This window comes from Salvelinus alpinus, chromosome 22 (genome assembly GCF_045679555.1).
Source record: "Salvelinus alpinus chromosome 22, SLU_Salpinus.1, whole genome shotgun sequence".
NCBI classification, from domain to species: domain Eukaryota; kingdom Metazoa; phylum Chordata; class Actinopteri; order Salmoniformes; family Salmonidae; genus Salvelinus; species Salvelinus alpinus.
This window is the reverse complement of record NC_092107.1, coordinates 19,460,303-19,478,037: the sequence shown is the minus strand read 5'-3', so window position 1 is coordinate 19,478,037 and position 17,735 is coordinate 19,460,303. Positions and strand designations below refer to the sequence as shown.

Genomic DNA, 17,735 nt, shown 5'->3' with positions numbered 1-17,735 from the left:
GGACATCTTACCCACCAATGCCATAATCTAATTTTAGGCCCTGTCCGTTGTCCTTTCACAGAGATATGCTTGTATTAATTTTGAATTAATATGAAAAACGTATACTAGGGCCTCCCGGGTGGCGCAGTGGTCTAGGGCACTGCATCGCAGTGCTAGCTGCGCCACCAGAGTCTCTGGGTTCGCGCCCAGGCTCTGTCACAGCCGGCCGCGACCGGGAGGTCCGTGGGGCGACGCACAATTGGCCTAGCGTCGTACCGGGTTAGGGAGGGTTTGGCCGGTAGGGATATCCTTGTCTCATCGCGCTCCAGCGACTCCTGTGGCGGGCCGGGCGCAGTGCGCGCTAACCAAGGGGGCCAGGTGCACGGTGTTTCCTCCGACACATTGGTGCAGCTGGCTTCCGGGTTGGAGGCGCGCTGTGTTAAGAAGCAGTGCGGCTTGGTTGGGTTGTGCTTCGGAGGACGCGTGGCTTTCGACCTTCGTCTCTCCCGAGCCCGTACGGGAGTTGTAGCGATGAGACAAGATAGTAATTACTAGCGATTGGATATCACGAAAATTGGGGAGAAAAGGGGAGAAAATTAAAAAATATATATATTTAAAAAATAAAATAAACGTATACTAAAATATGAAAATACTACATGTATCAAAATCAATATCCATCTTCTCTCTATTGTTTTGTGTCCTGCAGATTTACCCATTGATCAAAATATGTGTTTTTGATTGGACACCCTAAGTAGTAGTTCTATAAAGTAGTATTATCCTATTCAATTAAAACTGCCTTTCAAGAGTGGTGGCTGATTTTTTTAAATATATATTTTATGGTATAAGTTTCACTGACAGATTTTGGATAGCTAGATAGATATGTAGATAGAGGAGAGGGATACAGGAACAAAATGAGTGGCGGGACGGGGAACCAACCGTCGCCTCCATAGGCATATGTGGTCCGCGACGGTGGGACTACTACTAGACCAGCCCCCGTTACAGCTTTACACATCCAGTTTGCTCCTTCATTCATGCACCTCTGTTAGACGGTGAGGTAGCGACCTGTTCCTCTAGTGTTGTAAACAGTACACCTACCACGCATGTCTGTCCTTTCTGTGCTGTAGGCCTGCTTCCTCTTATATTTGCCAGTGTAGTAGTTCTCTCATCTACGGATCTCTGTAAATTGCAGTATTTATATATAGACCTACCTCCTGTCTCTCTCTCTGGAGCGGCTCCGCGAGCGGCTGCGTCTGCTGGACCTCTTGCTGCGGCTGGTCACCCGGCTGCCAGAGGAGCTGGAGGAAGAGGAGCGCCGTCTGTGCTTCTCCTTCTTCTTCCTCCTGCTACGGCTGTCCTCCTCGCTGTCAGAGGTGTGGCGACCCATTATCCCTCACTAAACTGGGTCGGAGGGGAGAAAGCATAAGAGGACGTCTTATTTAATCAAACACTCATTTATTGATTGCTCAGACGAAACAGTAAGCCCACATCTAGCCGATTAAACTTCACTCCACGATTTAAGATGGAGTTGAGCGGCAACTAGTGTGGGCGGAGTGGAGCTCTTTTCATTTAAAAAAACTACTGATTTCAGCACCCAAAGATTAGCCTGCAATTACACACGACATTGTTACGACATTGTTATGTGTAATTGCAGGCTATTCTTTGGGTGCTGAAATCCGTCGTTTTCAGAGAGCGCTCCAGTCCAACAGTCGCCTCTCAACTCCATCGTAAATCGTTGAGTTTAGTCAGCCAGCCTAAATCCTGCACTGCGTAGCTATACTGTGGCTAGTGGCTTCATTGTTTAATGTCCCCCTTCCATCCTCCAAGACTGACATGTAGCTGGCTAAATAACCTTTCTATTCGGAATATACATGAGCAGTCAGTATGCCAGAGAGCTACTGCAGTTAGCTAACTTCACCAACTCGGCTCCACCTGCCTTGTAAGAGCGCGTGGACAGAATGTAAACAATTAACATACATTATCATAGAGCTTAACTAGCAACAGTTAACTAGCATAATGGCTAGCTATCCATTCTAAAATAATTGTTCAAATAGCTATCGCGTATGCCTGTGTTAAAAAGATACTGTGAAGTTTAAATTTGCAGGTTATATGCAGACAGAATGTGCACTTTCAGGACTGCTGGCATGCTAGCTAACGTGTTAGCTTTAGTTTGCAGCTAAACACACGTGACTCTATTCTAGGCATTTTTGTGTTACGCGCGCCCTTCTGCTCGGTAAATCGCTACAGCGTTATTAACAGCGTCGTCGTATTTCAAACATTACTTATACAGTGACTGTAAGTAGGGGGGGAAACAACAATTCATACCAGGTAACTTGCTACAAATATCCCTTCTTCTTTTTCCTTTTTCTTCTTCTTCAGTGGTGTTTATCGGCGGTTGGCATCCAACGTTATGGTGCATTACCGCCACCTACTGTATTGGAATGTGGGCCAGAGACAGGGAGAAACAAAATCCTACCTGCCAGCCCTGTTGCTCTTAAAAATATATATATTTGAGACTGTATCTAATGACGTTCTACTCTATATACTCTTTAAACTAATTTCCTGTATCTAATTCTCCCTCATACTAGATATCAGCCTCTCTCTTACCCTCTGATACTGCCCACACTGTAGCAATACATGCTCCACAGTCTCTGTTTCCTGGCAATAAGCACACTTTCCTGTTGGATACTTCCCTATCACATTTAAGGTCTTATTCAACTGGCTGTGTCCCACCCTTAATCTTGTAAAAATAAATATCCCCCCTTAATTTGAAAACCACCATGCACTGCTCAAAAGACTACACTAGTAGATCAAGAGCACATCGATTGGAGAACGTTCAGATGAAACATGCAGTCAAGAGAATCTACAACAGAGCTATCGTTCGTGTATATCTCAGTAAATGATCTATAGGCTACTGTAGAGATCCTACTCTTGTCATATTTTGCCAATTATGTATAGCCTACATTTCGTGAAGTTGCATAAGTTTTGTTACAATATATAGTATATAGCCTCGACAATGGGGGGAAAGTAGGCTAAAGTTGTAGGCCTATACTAAAACGTGCATTTTTTTATTTTAGGTTATTATGAGTGGACAATCAACTGTGAATGCTGAATAATCTCCTAATTGGTTATTATTACAAATCTTACTGCTCATGTAATTTGAGAAAAATGTTGAATTGTAGACCTATTAGGCCTGCAATCAATATTACATTTTTACATTTAGCCTACATTTTAGTCAATTAGCAGTCGTTCTTATCCAGGTATTCTTACAGTTAGTGCATTCATCTTAAAATAGCTAGGTGGGACAAACACATATCACAGTACAGTCACATTTAGCCTCTCACATACCAATATAAGTTACATTTAGGCCTATTTCAAAAGAATATCGCCTAATCAAATGTCGCGTAACCTGACGCATTAGCACCTGAAGTTCATTATAGGGCAGATAGGCTACATAAGCAAAGTAGCATTTCTTTGTTTTTTTGTCTTTCTTTATGGTTAAGATTGTCGCATTTTCCAAGTTTCGTCTTACAGTCTACTTTTAATAAAGGACTCTTCCCAAATGGACTACCTCTCAAATAAATGAGTGAAAGAAAGCATTTGGGGTTGCTCGAAGAACAACATTCGTTTGTGCACCCCATGCATTTGCTCACATTAGGCCTACGTTGAATTAATAATAATAATTTGTAGGTTTAGGAATGATTTAGGCCTAACGTGTATTGTGCTCTAATGAATTGAATAGGAATTTTGCTCTTTGGTCCAAATGTTTTGTCTTTACCCGCGCAACACACACACACACACACATACACACACATACACGTACGCACAAGGCACACACATATACCCATAAATACCCACACAAACATAGTCTATAATTGTTTTGGGTTGATTATCCATTTAGGCCTATTGGAGGGAATGCAGGTTATCAAATCAACTCCTAAAATACAGTCTAAATAAATGTCCGATAGCCTATAGTTTTTTTGCCTCTCGGTTTTCCTATGTTCAAACTTTAACTCTGAAATGTTTCAATGGTAGCTTACCTATGCGGAATGCTAACTTGTTATTAACTTTCTGTAAATTGTGTTCTATTAGTAGCCTAACCTTCACGACATCCCACGTTGAAATGGATCGAACATGTTTATCTTTGCAATTTATAGAACTTAAACTACTAAAACGTGTAGGTATTTGTACTTATTTTGATATAAATAGCATGTTGCAGATTAACTTGAATTATCTAGCCTAATAGCAGCCTATCATTTCTGCTGCTTTCAGAGGACACAGAAAAAATAATGAATGCCTAAGGTTCAAGAGCGGAGACATCATGAATTTTTAATAAGGGGAATTGTTCGAGCCTGTGTGTGGAAATAGTATTTTATATAGATTATCAATAAACGCGCTTAATGTTGCATCAAATGTACAAGTGATAGCCTATCATACAGCTGTATCCCATCCCATTCCGGCTTATGTTTTGCCTTTTTCAGTTCACTTAATTGCTTTGTCCCCACGGCATCCAGTAACCTTCACCATAAGTGAACCATTGTTTATTTATTTAGCAAATATGCAAGAATTTCAATAGGCAGTCAACTTAAGAAACCATAATTAACACGCCCAATGGCAACGCATCACATGAAACGCTTTAATTAAACGTTTAGTTTCTGTTTAACATTCTAATGGCGTTAGAAAGTCTATCGAGATTTGATATTAACCAATATAGATAGTTTCCCTAATGACTTCAGATTCAAACATAGCCTATAATTGCTGATTTGAAAAGTAAATACATTCTCTAATAAATTAAGACAAAAATGTGAGATCAGTTTTGGCATTTGAGTTGTCATTTTAAGGCATTTGAAGAAAACAACTATTGATCATAATTATTTGGCCATCATTAGCCTAAATTAAAAACAGGCTAGCAAAAAACAAAATAAGAGAATAATTCATATCTTCCAAATCAAGGAATACATATGTATTATTATTATTATTATTGTTGTTGTTATTATTATTATTGTGATTATTATTTATATGATAGCTCCTTATCAAATTGTTTTTCTTATCATGACCAATTACACACAAAATATGACTAACAAGTAACATACACAAACTACGTTCTTGCTTCAACTATGTGTTTAGTCGCTCTTATTCGAGTACACACAGAAGAAACATATCCTTGCATGTTAGTCAAGGTGTGTGTCTGGCTATGGTGAGCCTCCACCATCAGCCTCCGAGTCGGTCCTCTCTTTACCTTTCTCTCTCCGTATCACTGTCACGGTCTTTTTCCCCCCCCCAGATCGCAGAGATTTGGAGGAAGCTCCGTTATGTGCTCCCCGAACAAGCTTGTCATTTTCAGTTTTAGCCACACCCCTGCAGAGATCCTGCCCATCTCCCTGGTGTTTAAAATACGAACTCAGAACAATAGCAACGAATCCACGCGTAATTAAATGAATGAGCCCTTCTTGTCAATCTTGGATTAATGGCCAATAGCAACCTCGTAAGAATGATGTGAAATCTGAAGGGCTGCTAATCTGTTTTTCGAGGCTGTGGGTATATGGCGAAGGGAAGGGGGCTCGTCCCGGCATCCTGAGGGGAGGTAATTTGCACGGATCAAGGGGCAGGCGTTGCAAAGTATAAATACTGTGACTTCAATAGCTGATCACCAGCAGGTTGGAACTCCGCAGCAAGAAGACATTTGGCCGAGATCTTATACATTTAGCTGCAGCACGAGATACAGAGTTGGCAACAACACCACCTTGCATTTAGGTCGACTAAAATAAACACTCTTGATGTCTTAAACTGTAGTGCTTCTGAGAGAGAGAGAAAACGAGAGAGAGCGTGAGAGAACAAGACGGGGAGATTTTTTGGGAGCAGTGATGGAAGAACTTACCGCATTTGTGTCGAAGTCATTTGATCAGAAAGTGAAGGAAAAGAAGGAGGTGATCACGTACCGGGAGGTGCTGGAGACCGGATCCGCGCGTGCCAGGGAGAGTCTCGCCACCGAACCTAATCGCGAGGAAATGAACGATATCGCTCGGGTAGACGCGCGATCGCCAGGCAGGGAACCGGACATGCTGGGACCAGAGAGAACCAGGGATGTGGGAAGCCCGAAACTGATTGATGGTAAACTAGCCTAATGCTATGCTTTCATACGGTTTTCTTATGTGATTTACTCAAATGTAACTGCTTTGAGGTTATACAAAGTTAAATGTTCTTGAATTATACTTTAGGAATATCCCGTGCGCTAAAACAATAATAACTTTGACAAACATGTCGCGTGCCTAGTCAAAGAAAATAAGCATGCATGTTTTTGTGTATATCGCTTAGAAAAAAAAGGGTATACGTTTATAGGCCTACGTGCATTGTGTTATCATTCTTTTGTATTTGGAATATTTCCCAATTACCGGTTTGGCTTCAAGTGACTGAGTGACACTAAAAGTAAGCTTAAGTTTTATAGCCTAGTTGTTGTCATAAGGTGTAGTCACTGTGTAATGCAATGTTGCGTGTACATCAGGCCCATAATTGAATTAGGTAGGCCTGTCCGGTTAAGTGCTTTTCTGTCTGAAGAGAAATGGTATAGCATGTTTTTAAAAGATCAACGCATTTATTTTGGAATTGACTAATTATCATGGCTGGTCACTATGTAACCCACTCTGACGCTCGATGCAATTTCAGTAACAAGAAAAAAGGTGTTGTATTGAAATATTCATCAACCGCATTAAAGACAAAAAGGCTGGCGAAAAAATTGGGCTATTTAAATGATCCAATAGCACTAAAATCAACAGGCCTAGCAGAAATGATTCATATTAATCTGTGTATATGTTTTTTTCATAATCATTTGATTTGATTATGTAATAAGTAATTATACATCCTAATAATAATAATACTTTTTTTGAATAGGTATTAATAACCCAATATGTTGCTTTAAAGCATACAGGCCCTTTCGCTATATCATATTGATCACTAATTGCATTGGCCTAAAAAAAACAAATAGCCTAATTGTTCCATTAGCTGGGATGGGAATCTTTTACATCTTCAAACGTGAATCACAGTCGTTTCACTTTATACAGCCGTGGAGAATTGCATTGGGCAGATAAAATGAGATGAACCCCACACTTGCATACCCGGTAGGCCTAAATCATATCCTAGTGGTTACAATACAGTTGTAAGTGACATCATGAAAATATCAACCGAGCTGCTGTTCCTACATCCTATATAGGACACAGGAAAACCTAACTATGATGAGCGATCGGACGTACAGTAGTGGGCACCTTTATGCATATTTATAAGGAGTTAATAATTGAAGACCTTTCTGTAGGACCACGAAACATTCGAAGCTGATATTGGTGTAATGCTTGGGAGGATGGATCCACATGTTCGCTTTAGGAAGGTCGTTGTGTGATGCCTCCTCCTCTACCCTTGTATAGCTGAGGCCTTTTTCCTCACCCTCATTCATTTGCTGCTACCCCTCTCTGTAGGTACCACGCACATGAAAGAGAGAAAAGAAGACACAAAGCAAATGGAGGACGAGGCACAGACTAAAATCAAGCAGAGGAGAAGTCGGACTAACTTTACACTGGAGCAATTGAACGAGCTCGAGCGGCTATTCGATGAGACTCATTACCCGGATGCCTTCATGCGCGAGGAGCTGAGCCAGCGGCTAGGGCTGTCCGAGGCTCGAGTACAAGTAAGGGGCTCTCTATCTTATTTTCGTTTTTACTCTGTGTGTAGAGATATCGTTTGTTGCTCATATTAGGATTATTTTACAAAAGCGAACCCGATGCTGCTATGTATGCTGGCTAGAGAGGAACAGTTGTCCTCGTGTTCTCGACTATACTTTTAAGCACAGAGGGAAACCATGTACCACTACTGGTCTCTAGAGAATGGGGTTTATTGACATGCTTCTTGTGGCTTGAAGTTATTTGGGATTACATTTTTGGGGGGCATAGCACCATTCTAAACTGTGAAACTATAAGCAATTGAGCAACATTTTATCATGGATGTAGTATTAGCCTGGCAAAAAAAATATCAAATTAAAATGCTTAAATTGATGTAATTTCATTTTCTGAAGATGCTGTGTGTGTGCGAGAGAGAGACAGAAACAGAGAGAGAGAGCGAGAGAGGGGAGAGTGAGAGGGGAGAGAGAGAGTGAGAGGGGAGAGAGAGAGAGCGAGAGAGAGAGAGAGAGAGAGAGAGAGAGAATAAAGAAAGAGAGATGTTGTTCCATTAAAAAAATTATAATAACGCTATACAGTGAATCTCAATTAGGGCCTAGAATCTTTTCATATAGATAGGCCTATTCTGCGCTCCATATTGTGCCAAGTTTTAGATTACAGTTTTGTTAAAACTATTATTATACGATTATTTTGATTAAGAAACGCTTTTTTAAATCAGATATTCAAATTCCTGAAGAAAACAAACACAATATTTGTTTTCACTTTATTAGTAGCCTATATGTTGCTCGCACGAGATACATCTGTCTTTTATTTTTTCCATCGGGAAAGACCATCTGTACTACTGAAACCCAATAAGCCGTTTTGGAGAGGGGGAGCTTCAATCTCTGTGTAACGGGAGAAGAGCGACTGAGCCGGGCAATGACAATGAACATAGACATCGGTTCTGATCTGATTTATCAAACCCCACAATATCTTATTTCAGCCTCTTTCATCCCTTATGCCTTGGTTCTTTCTAAAATATCATAAAACGGGCCCAAAAGACCTCCCTCCCCCCAAAAAGTTAAAGCAAGCACTTTTTGCAACGTCTCCCGGCGAGAGTTGGAATTTTACCAAGGCGTATTGTGTCACAAGCAAGGCGAGTGCAAGGAGCACAGCGCGAGGATTTACATAAATTATGTATTATTTTCCTCCCAAATCAAGATCTGCCGCTCTTTCTATTTTCAGTACATGATGTAAACGACCATGCGATTTATGAGGCCCTTTTCTAGCCACAGTTGCACGCAGGGATGAAAGGACAATTTCCTGCACAAAGGAGAAAAAAAAAATGTTTAAAAAAAGTAGTAACGTATTTACTCACTTCATGGTGGGCTATTTGCCTCTGTTTTCATTCGACGCCCATAACATAAAGATTTATAATAAAACCAATAAGACACGAGGATGTATGTTATATTGCTGTGTTAACACGGCTACGTGGTCAAAATATGAGGTTGGAGCTTAATATATATTGATAGACTTATCAATATCCTTTCTATTCTATCCATAATGCAAAAAGGAAAATTGATAAACTGTGTTGTGGGATAATTTATCCACAGCTTTGTCGGGGATTCAAAGTAGATTATCATAGTAATGAGACGTCTTATCTCCGTTCTAAAATAGACTACTACTCGGGAAATTATGCTTTTAAAGAACAGAAATAAAATAAAAGAGCTATCGTCAAAAAGAGCTTTGTGTAGGGCGTGTTATGGCAGTAATTAAACGAAACTGTGAAGCATGTAAATGCTTCAGTAACATAGATTTTCCTGCAGATTAAGGTAATTAATTTCACCAGCTATTAACGAGAGAGAGCCTTTCTCAGATCGCGTTGCTCAGATGTCCAAAGCCGTAATCACATGCTGTTATCCGATATCAGAGAAGCAATTCGGTTCTTCTGGGACGCTAATCTATAGAAACCTGAAACCGGTGCTGAGAAGGTAAATTATTTTGGTCCAATATAGCCTGCAAATGTCGAACAAGCGTGTTTACGCCGCTATAATATGATAATAATGTCCCCCCTTCTCGTTGTGGTCTACTTTCTTACGTTGTATTTAGCCTGCCCCCTTGTTGTAAATGTAATAATTAAAATCTGGTGTTAAGCGCCTGCATTAATATTTCAGGGCTCCTTTGGGATATTGTTTTTCTGCGGTTGTAGTCATTTTGAGCGGAATTACACATGCCCTCACAAGCAGCTGCCAATCACGGTTACTAATTAATTTCTCTCCCCGCAGGTTTGGTTTCAGAACCGGAGGGCCAAATGCAGAAAGCAGGAGAATCAGTTACACAAAGGTGCGTTTCTATTATTTGTCCACCTGCAATATCCTATTTTAGGCGTGATGATAATAATGGTTCACAATTGGAGAGGGATACAGGAACATGTATGAAAACCATAAGCATCAAGGGTGGCTACAAATTGAAATGCATCAAATGCACAACAAAGACTACAGGCCAGGGCTTTCCAACCCGGTTCCTGGAGAGCTACCGTCCTGTCGGTTTTCACTGCAACCCTAATCTAGCGCACCTGATTCTAATAATTAACTGGTTGATAAACTGCATCAGGTCAGTTGCAACTGTGGTTGTCTGGAAAACCCACAGGACGGTAGCTCTCCGGGAATAGGGTTGTAGAGCCCTGCTATAGGCTATATATGCAAAACATCTAGATGGAGTTTTCATGGCAGTAGGCTCCCTGCATCTGTATCCTGTTGTGCTATTTTATCTCCATTATTTTGTATAATGGAATTATTCGTTGTTTTCAGAGTATAAATATTTGCCCCAATTATAATATGGGGACTATTTCCCTTACAGATGTCCTATCTTTTCTTCCAGGAGTTCTCATTGGAGCCGCGAGTCAGTTTGAAGGTTGTCGTGTAGCGCCATATGTCAACGTGGGGGCCTTACGGATGCCATTCCAACAGGCAAGTTACTTTGAAGCGTGCAGTCTTTGACTAAACCAATCCCCACACTGCTGTCTTGGCACAGGCCTTGTCCAAGTGGAATGGACAACATCAGTGTTCTAATGATAGGGGGTTACAAACATCGTATATAAGGCCTTTAAGGCTTGTTATCAGACTCTCGAGTGAATACCCATTGTAGCCAATGCCACAAAACATGTTGATAGAAAATCCCCCAGTTGTAAGGGATTTTTAAATGGTGTTCTCAAATGGTGGTAGATTTGATTCAATGGATATAGTGTATTGTATATGGGCTTGCATTAAACATGTTCTCCCTTAACATGCAGACGGGTTGGATTCAATTCCAGCAGAAAAGGACTTGAAATATGAATTGAAAATGCCCTTTTCATATTCATATTATTGGATGTCATTTAAATGGAATTGGACCCAATGAATACTTGATGAAATTAATACAAGACAGCCTTCCACAAGTTAGCTAATGTGTTTCTCCCCTCTCTTCCCCATCCGTGTGTCCGTAGGATAGTCATTGCAACGTGCCGCCCTTCTCCTTTCAGGTCCAGGCGCAACTGCAGTTGGACAGCGCGGTGGCCCACGCGCACCATCACCTGCACTCTCACCTGGCAGCGCACGCTCCTTACATGATGTTTCCGGGCCCGCCATTTGGTTTGCCCTTGGCTACGCTCGCGGCTGAATCTGCCTCTGCTGCCTCGGTTGTGGCCGCAGCTGCAGCCGCCAAACACACCAACAAAAACTCCAGTATTGCAGATCTGAGACTCAAGGCCAAAAAACACGCGGCAGCTCTGGGACTGTGACTAGGCGTGCAACAAGGCGTATATGGCGTCTAAAATGCCTACATTATTGACTGAGAGTAATCGACAAGGCAGAGCGGCATCAAAACAAAAAAAGGCTTACAAAGTGAAAGCAAGGACATATTTATGTTTTTTTTTTTTAAATGAAGGACATCATGTATAACTATAGAAATAGGCTATTTATGAGATAAAACAAAGATAACAGACTGTGAAATCGATAATAATTTTGGATCTCAACGAAAAGGGCGGGAGTTGATGTAGGCTACATTTTCACAATGCAACGTGGGAACTGCACCAACGTGAAACAAGGGTGTTGTCAACGAGCAAGATTGCCAAGAGGAACGATGCCGCTGGGACGTTCGATTTTTTTGTGTAACAAGTCGAACTATTCTGCGTTGTTTTTCGTTATTAGGCTATATTATAATTTCCTTTTGAAACTATAGAGGCTGGCCTCGCTATATTTCAAAAAAATATATATCTGTAAAGGGAACAGCAGATGTTCGTGAACGGATAGAGAGACAAAAAAGTACCCTTATGTGACAGGTTTTTTCTGTTCTTCTTCTTGTTCAAATGAAAACTCCTCTGCAGTGTTGCATGAATGTCTTTCGTCACAGATGACGTAATTTGAGTCGGTTCCATTTCACTCTCGTGCTCTCCCTCCATGGACAGCAGACATACAGACACTATGAGGAACTACCGAAGCTCTCACTTGAATGTCACAGTATTTGGACCTTGTGGCTTCTAGCCATGCAGGGATGTGTGGAATTCAAACATTTGCCACAAATGTTACATTATTTTGTAAATGGGGAACTTCAGTTAGTCTATGACGTTTTATCCATTGCAATGAGTGAATTTGCGAGTGATTCGACCTACTGAAAGGGCAATATAATGTCACTTTTTAAGAACAACAAATATTTGGACAATAATTGCAGTAGGCTATATGTGAGACGGTACGGGGCATATGTAAAATATGTTAATACACAAGAAACATGCATTATTTTTTTGTTATTTTGTGGCTTATGAATGCATTGTGAGAGCATTCATGTTTTCTGTTTTACTTTCCTTCCGTGTGTAAAAATCATGCGCATTCTGTAGGCTATGTAATGTTGATGTTTTTATAACAGTGAAAGTGAACGTAGCCTACCTGAGGCACGGATTTCTAAAAATATAGAAATTCTTTAACTTTTTTCATCACTTATGTGAAACGTGAACTCACCTAAACAAAATGTTTTCGGTTCATAGAATAAATCAACTGAAGTTTCTTTTTATGATAGCCTCTGTTTACATTCCTTGTTCATTACATTTTTTTCTCCAGTGTGGGGTGTAGCCTAGTTTCGATGGATAAACATTTAAAAAATAATAATTTCAGCTTGTTATTGCTGTATTATTATTCCATATTATTTTTGCACTAATGGTATTATTACAATTTTATAATAGGCTAAGATGTATTATTATTATTTAGCCTATTACTTATACTACTTCTGCTACTACAATCGATTGTATTCAGGTTATAGGCCTAGCCTATACAGACCTTTATGGAAGGCTACATCAATTATTCATGTTTTGATATGTTTGATCCAGTTGTGTCAGGCCCGTTTAGCCACGTGTTATTTTTCTCCCAAGACCATGGACATCTTTGTCATAGTCCCTAACCTCTCCAAACCAATACATTATTCAACATTTTTTGTTATATTTCAGAGCTCTGTGGAGAAGGTGTCAAATATTACATTGAAGACGATAGTAAAGGTTTATAGCCTATTAAAAGACAATTGAATATACCGAAAAATCCCTAAAAGACACGAAGACTGTTTGATGGTGTGTAATGCCGGTGTGTGGTCATTTAGCTGTTATGATGTGTGAGGAACTTTTCACTGGTCTAGCCTTACAGTTGTTTCTAATGTAGGCTAGTTCGTTTTTACACACATCTTTACATTTACAATAATTGCTTTATTCCAGATGCTTTCAAAATATACCATAGGCTACATTTGAAATAGGTTCATTATTTTCTGAATTTGGCTACCATTGAAATATCCATGTTAGAATTGTTTTATGGTGACCAAAATCATTATTGTCTATTAGGCCACTGTCACGACGTTGAGATTAATTCGTTTCGTTTTTACAGACAGATTGGGATTTTCTACACAGTTTCATATGTTTAATGAAGAATGCGCGTCATTTACTTCCAGAGCAAATTTGCCTGAGTTGTTTCCGGACATCTTAACCCGCCATTACTGAGGATTTAATAAACACCTGACACGGGAGCCGATTTTAGAGCAATGCGGATCACATTACCAGCGGATATTTCCATACAAAACGCAATGTATTTTGCTATTAATTAATACCGCTCTCACAGATCCACTACAGTCTAGAGGGCTTGGGTAGCTTGCCGTTTGGTTTGGATTCAGACGCCAAAACTATTGAATTATTGATTTCTCCCGTTACTAGTAATGGAGGAGAGAGACGGAACTGCAAGCTCGTGCGCTGCCTTGGAACGACACCGTGCCTGCTAATTGAGGCGCGCGCACTTGCAGTCATGTAAATGAGTAGGGCCATTCCCATTCCATGTCCCTGCTACATTAGGCCATTTTTTAGTGAGTTAGACATGACCATTCTTATGACTTGCACGTGCTGGGATAGACACGGATTGTTTAAGAGTACAATTGTTTTTAGTTGATATTTTTTATGTTTCTAGAGACTATTTCAATAGACCATATCTGGTCCATTACTGCTATGCTGGGGGTCACCATGCATGGTTTGCATGGAGCCTGTTGGTGTTTCTCTGCGGTCCTGCATTGCTCCCTCTCTCCAGGTATCCATATCAGTGGAGAGGTGGAGGGCCCGAGAGGGTCCAAGGAGACAAGGAGACGGGGACACAAGTGCTTTTCTAGATTAGCCGTGGGGCGAACAACAACTCTCACCCTCCATTCCACACACTCTCAAGACACATCTCCCACACCGCCACCGAGGAGCCAGACACTCCTCCTCGCTGTCTGTCTTCATCTTTGCTGCACCCCATTCCCTCCCTCCCTCTCTCCCTCCCTCCCTCCTATAATTCTCAGGCTCTCTCTCTCCGTCTCTCCATTGTTATCCATCTCCATAGATTGAATCACAGGACGGAGAGTTCCGCAGCAGCGGTGTAATCAAGACTCAAGTGTCCTTGGTGCACGAAAAGACACCAGAAAAGACAGCACCACTTCCAGACATCTAATAAGGCCCCCCTGGCAAAGACACAACACCAGCCCTTATGAGTCACGCCATGGCTTCGTCTCAAATGGTACCCTAAAAGATCCTTCATAAAAAAAAACGTTCACGACCTGTTGCTAAATGTACCTCTCTATAATGCTGCTGCAGACAATTACATTGCTGTATCATTCCCTGTGTGAAGGCACTTGGGGCCGTTATCGAATGAGCCCTTGTTGAACAGTTGCGGATAAACTGTTCTTCGCTCACAGTGGTGTCGGTTTTATCGTCACATACACTGGATAGGTACAGTGAAATGTGTTGTTTTACAGGGTCAGCCATAGTAGTACTGCACCCCTGAGCAAACTAGGATTAAGTGCCTTGCTCAAGGACACATCGATAGATTTTCCATCTTGTCAGCTCAGGTATTCCAACCAGCGACTTGTCAGTTACTGGCCTAACACTCTAACTGCTAGGTTACCAGCCACCCCTAATGGTATTGGTTAGTGGGTATGTAGTGAATGGGTGTTGGTGCGTCAGATATCAACAAGCGCTCACAGTCTCACTGCAGAATTAGACGTTTCCACGTTTCTCCAAACATCACATCTAGAAGTGTTTTTGACACCCTGGGTTGACTCCTCACGCTTAGCATCGTTCCGTTTCTCCAAACACCAAATTTCAAAGTTGCTCCAATAGTCAAATTTAGAAGTTTAAGGGTTAAGGTTTAGGATAGGGTTAAAACATTAAAGGGATAGTTCGGGATTTTAGTAATGAGGCCCTTTCTCTACTTTCCCAGAGTCAGGTGTATTTGTGGATACCATGTTTATGTCTCTGTGTCCAGTATGAAGGAAGTTCGGTAGTTTGACATGCCAATGCTAACTAGTGTTAGTGTAATGACTGGAAGTCTATTGGTATCTACTAGCATGCTAGTTAAGGTAAGGGTGAAGGTTTGGTTTAGAGTTAAAACAAATATAAATAAAAAAGCTTGTGTTCACCACTGGGATTGCAGCCAGGTCACCTGTGATACAAGTCAGTATTAGACGTCCATCTATGTCTGAGGACATGGGGTGATTACGTGGAAACTGGCCACTAGGGGCAACAGTGAACACTGTTACCTTGAAGTAGGTTTCGGCTTTGCTAGGGCATTGTGAACGGGGATGGCGGATGGGCATACACATCTGCCTCTGTTGCCAGAAGTTGCATGTTTGAATCCAGGGAGAGAAAGATGTTTTTTGAGATTTTGTAATAGCATCTGCTTCTGGTGCCAAAGGTCACATGTTTGAATCTAGGGAGAGAAAGATGTTTTTGAGATTTTTGTTTTAAGCCTATCCCAAACCTCGACCCTTACCTTAACCAGTAGGAGTTAATGCCTAGCCTTAAGATTTTGGATTTAATGCCTGAACAATAACCCTAACCTTAACAATTCAGAGTTAATGTCTATACTTAACCTTAAACACTTCGAAATTTGAAGTTTGAGAAACATGGATGAACGTCTAATTCCGATGTGAGAGCTTGTTGGGCATTGAACACGCAACCTTCTGATCTAGATTTATGAGATTACGCCCATCCCGCCTGTGTGTGCATCTGTGTAAAACTGAAAAGCTGAAATGGATGAAATATAATTTTCTGAAGTTGCTGTGTGTGTGTGTGCTTGTGTGTGTGTGTGTGTGTGTGTGTGTGTGTGTGCTTGTGTCAGAGGCGAAGACGCTCGAGCGAAACCAGTAGGCCTTCACCCCAAAAACAAAGCTAGAAAAGGTTTGCAAAGGTTTGCCTTTGTTATATATTAAGTGCGTTCAAAGAGAAATGTGCACACGCGGTCAGACAAAAGACAACAGACATCAGGATCATTGTGAGATGAAAGAAGGACTTCAAAGGCATCAAATGGAGTGAAAGTGAAAAAGAAACCTGGCGAAAACTCCCTCCAACAGCACATAGACCAGCAATTAGGCCTTCATATCACTCTGTTATCACACATGTGGACCGTAGGCCCGGGTGGTTAAACTGGTGTATGTTGTACTCATAAGACAATGCAGCATTTACCCAGTATATGATTTTATTTGGATGAAAACGGGGTGTTGTTTCACACAGATTTGAACCCTGCATGGGGGAAAAAAAGGATTGTAGAAGAAAACAATAGTCTCCCAACTCATTCTATTTGGGTAACTAAGTGGATACGAAACAAAACAGGGCATAGCAAAACAAGAAGTCAGATTGTTACTCCGTGTCCTGTTTAGGTACCCCCGGGCCAATCTGCACATTTTTATGTACTCATTGCATTGATTTGTTATTAATTCATTTCCAGTTGCAGCTGGTGAGGCGATGGGTGCAGATAACATGTCGCTCGGCCTTTGAGAGAGACAAAAACAGCGGCGGGGAACTTTTGCGCTCTCTCAGACATTAGCCAGGCATTATGGGAAATTCTCCATGGTAGAAGGGACACACGCACACACTGTACTAAGGGTATGAAGACTTAGAACAAAACCCTCTCGTAAGTGCTTGACACATGCTCTTCCTCTCCACCCCGCGAGTGTTCAAAGCCAATCAAAAGTGTATGAGTATTATACAATTTCTGCTTTTCAATCATCTGATATTTGTGCACAGAGTTTTGAATGACAAACACTTTTTTTCAGAACACCATGGGTTGATTGTAGTCCATGTTTCAGAATGTAAACCATGCTATTCCGCAAAGGGAGACATTTGGCGTGTCCTTTGAAGTCGTGGAAAAACTTCATTTTGAAATGTAAAAAATGACAAAATACTACCTGTAAATGACTCTATATTTGTATATCCGCATGCTAAATTATCTTTTAATGAGGGGAAATCACCACAGCTATCCTTCATACTGTGTTGTTAAATATCATGACAACACCAAAATACTGTCATGGGGAGCTGTTAGTGGAGCGTGACAATTAATGTCACTGCATCTATCAACTCCATTTAAATAGGCTACAGCACACACAAACTTCCTCTCTATGGTTCCTCCATATGGGTGGCCAAAGAAACTATGTGGCGTTTGTAGTGAAAAAGATGGAGGCCAATTTTCCTTCTGAATAGATGCCATTGTAGTTCCTTCCTTTTAGTTATTTCTGCCTATGCTGAGGAGAGAGAGGGGACAGTGGAATGGATGGCAGCAGTGAGGTGACACTTTTTAACAAATAGGA

General features: G+C 41.1%; 2 protein-coding genes across 4 annotated transcripts in view; one reads left to right on the top strand and one right to left on the bottom strand.

Moving 5' to 3' along the window:
* Window positions 1-2,415, bottom strand: part of rsrc1 (arginine/serine-rich coiled-coil 1) — a 181,418-nt gene extending 179,003 nt beyond the window's left edge. For both annotated transcript variants that reach the window (XM_071359466.1, XM_071359467.1), the window contains exons 1-2: window positions 2,302-2,415; window positions 1,188-1,377 (exon numbers count right to left, since the gene is read on the bottom strand). In XM_071359466.1, the coding sequence (XP_071215567.1) occupies window positions 1,188-1,363 (176 nt within the window). In that variant the 5' untranslated portion in view covers window positions 1,364-1,377; window positions 2,302-2,415. The remainder of the gene's footprint in view (window positions 1-1,187; window positions 1,378-2,301) is intronic.
* Window positions 2,416-5,376: 2,961 nt separating this feature from the next.
* On the top strand, window positions 5,377-12,662 carry LOC139549194 (short stature homeobox protein 2-like). 2 transcript variants are annotated; one of them, XM_071359395.1, is made up of 5 exons: window positions 5,377-6,087; window positions 7,443-7,651; window positions 9,905-9,962; window positions 10,479-10,588; window positions 11,104-12,662. In XM_071359395.1, the coding sequence occupies exons 1-5, from the start codon at window positions 5,841-5,843 to the stop codon at window positions 11,395-11,397; spliced, it is 918 nt and encodes a 305-aa protein (XP_071215496.1). In that variant the 5' UTR covers window positions 5,377-5,840; the 3' UTR covers window positions 11,398-12,662. The 2 variants fall into 2 exon arrangements, with proteins under 2 accessions (XP_071215496.1, XP_071215497.1); XM_071359396.1 differs by having other exon boundaries at window positions 5,383-6,087; window positions 10,500-10,588.
* Window positions 12,663-17,735: the final 5,073 nt, after the last annotated feature.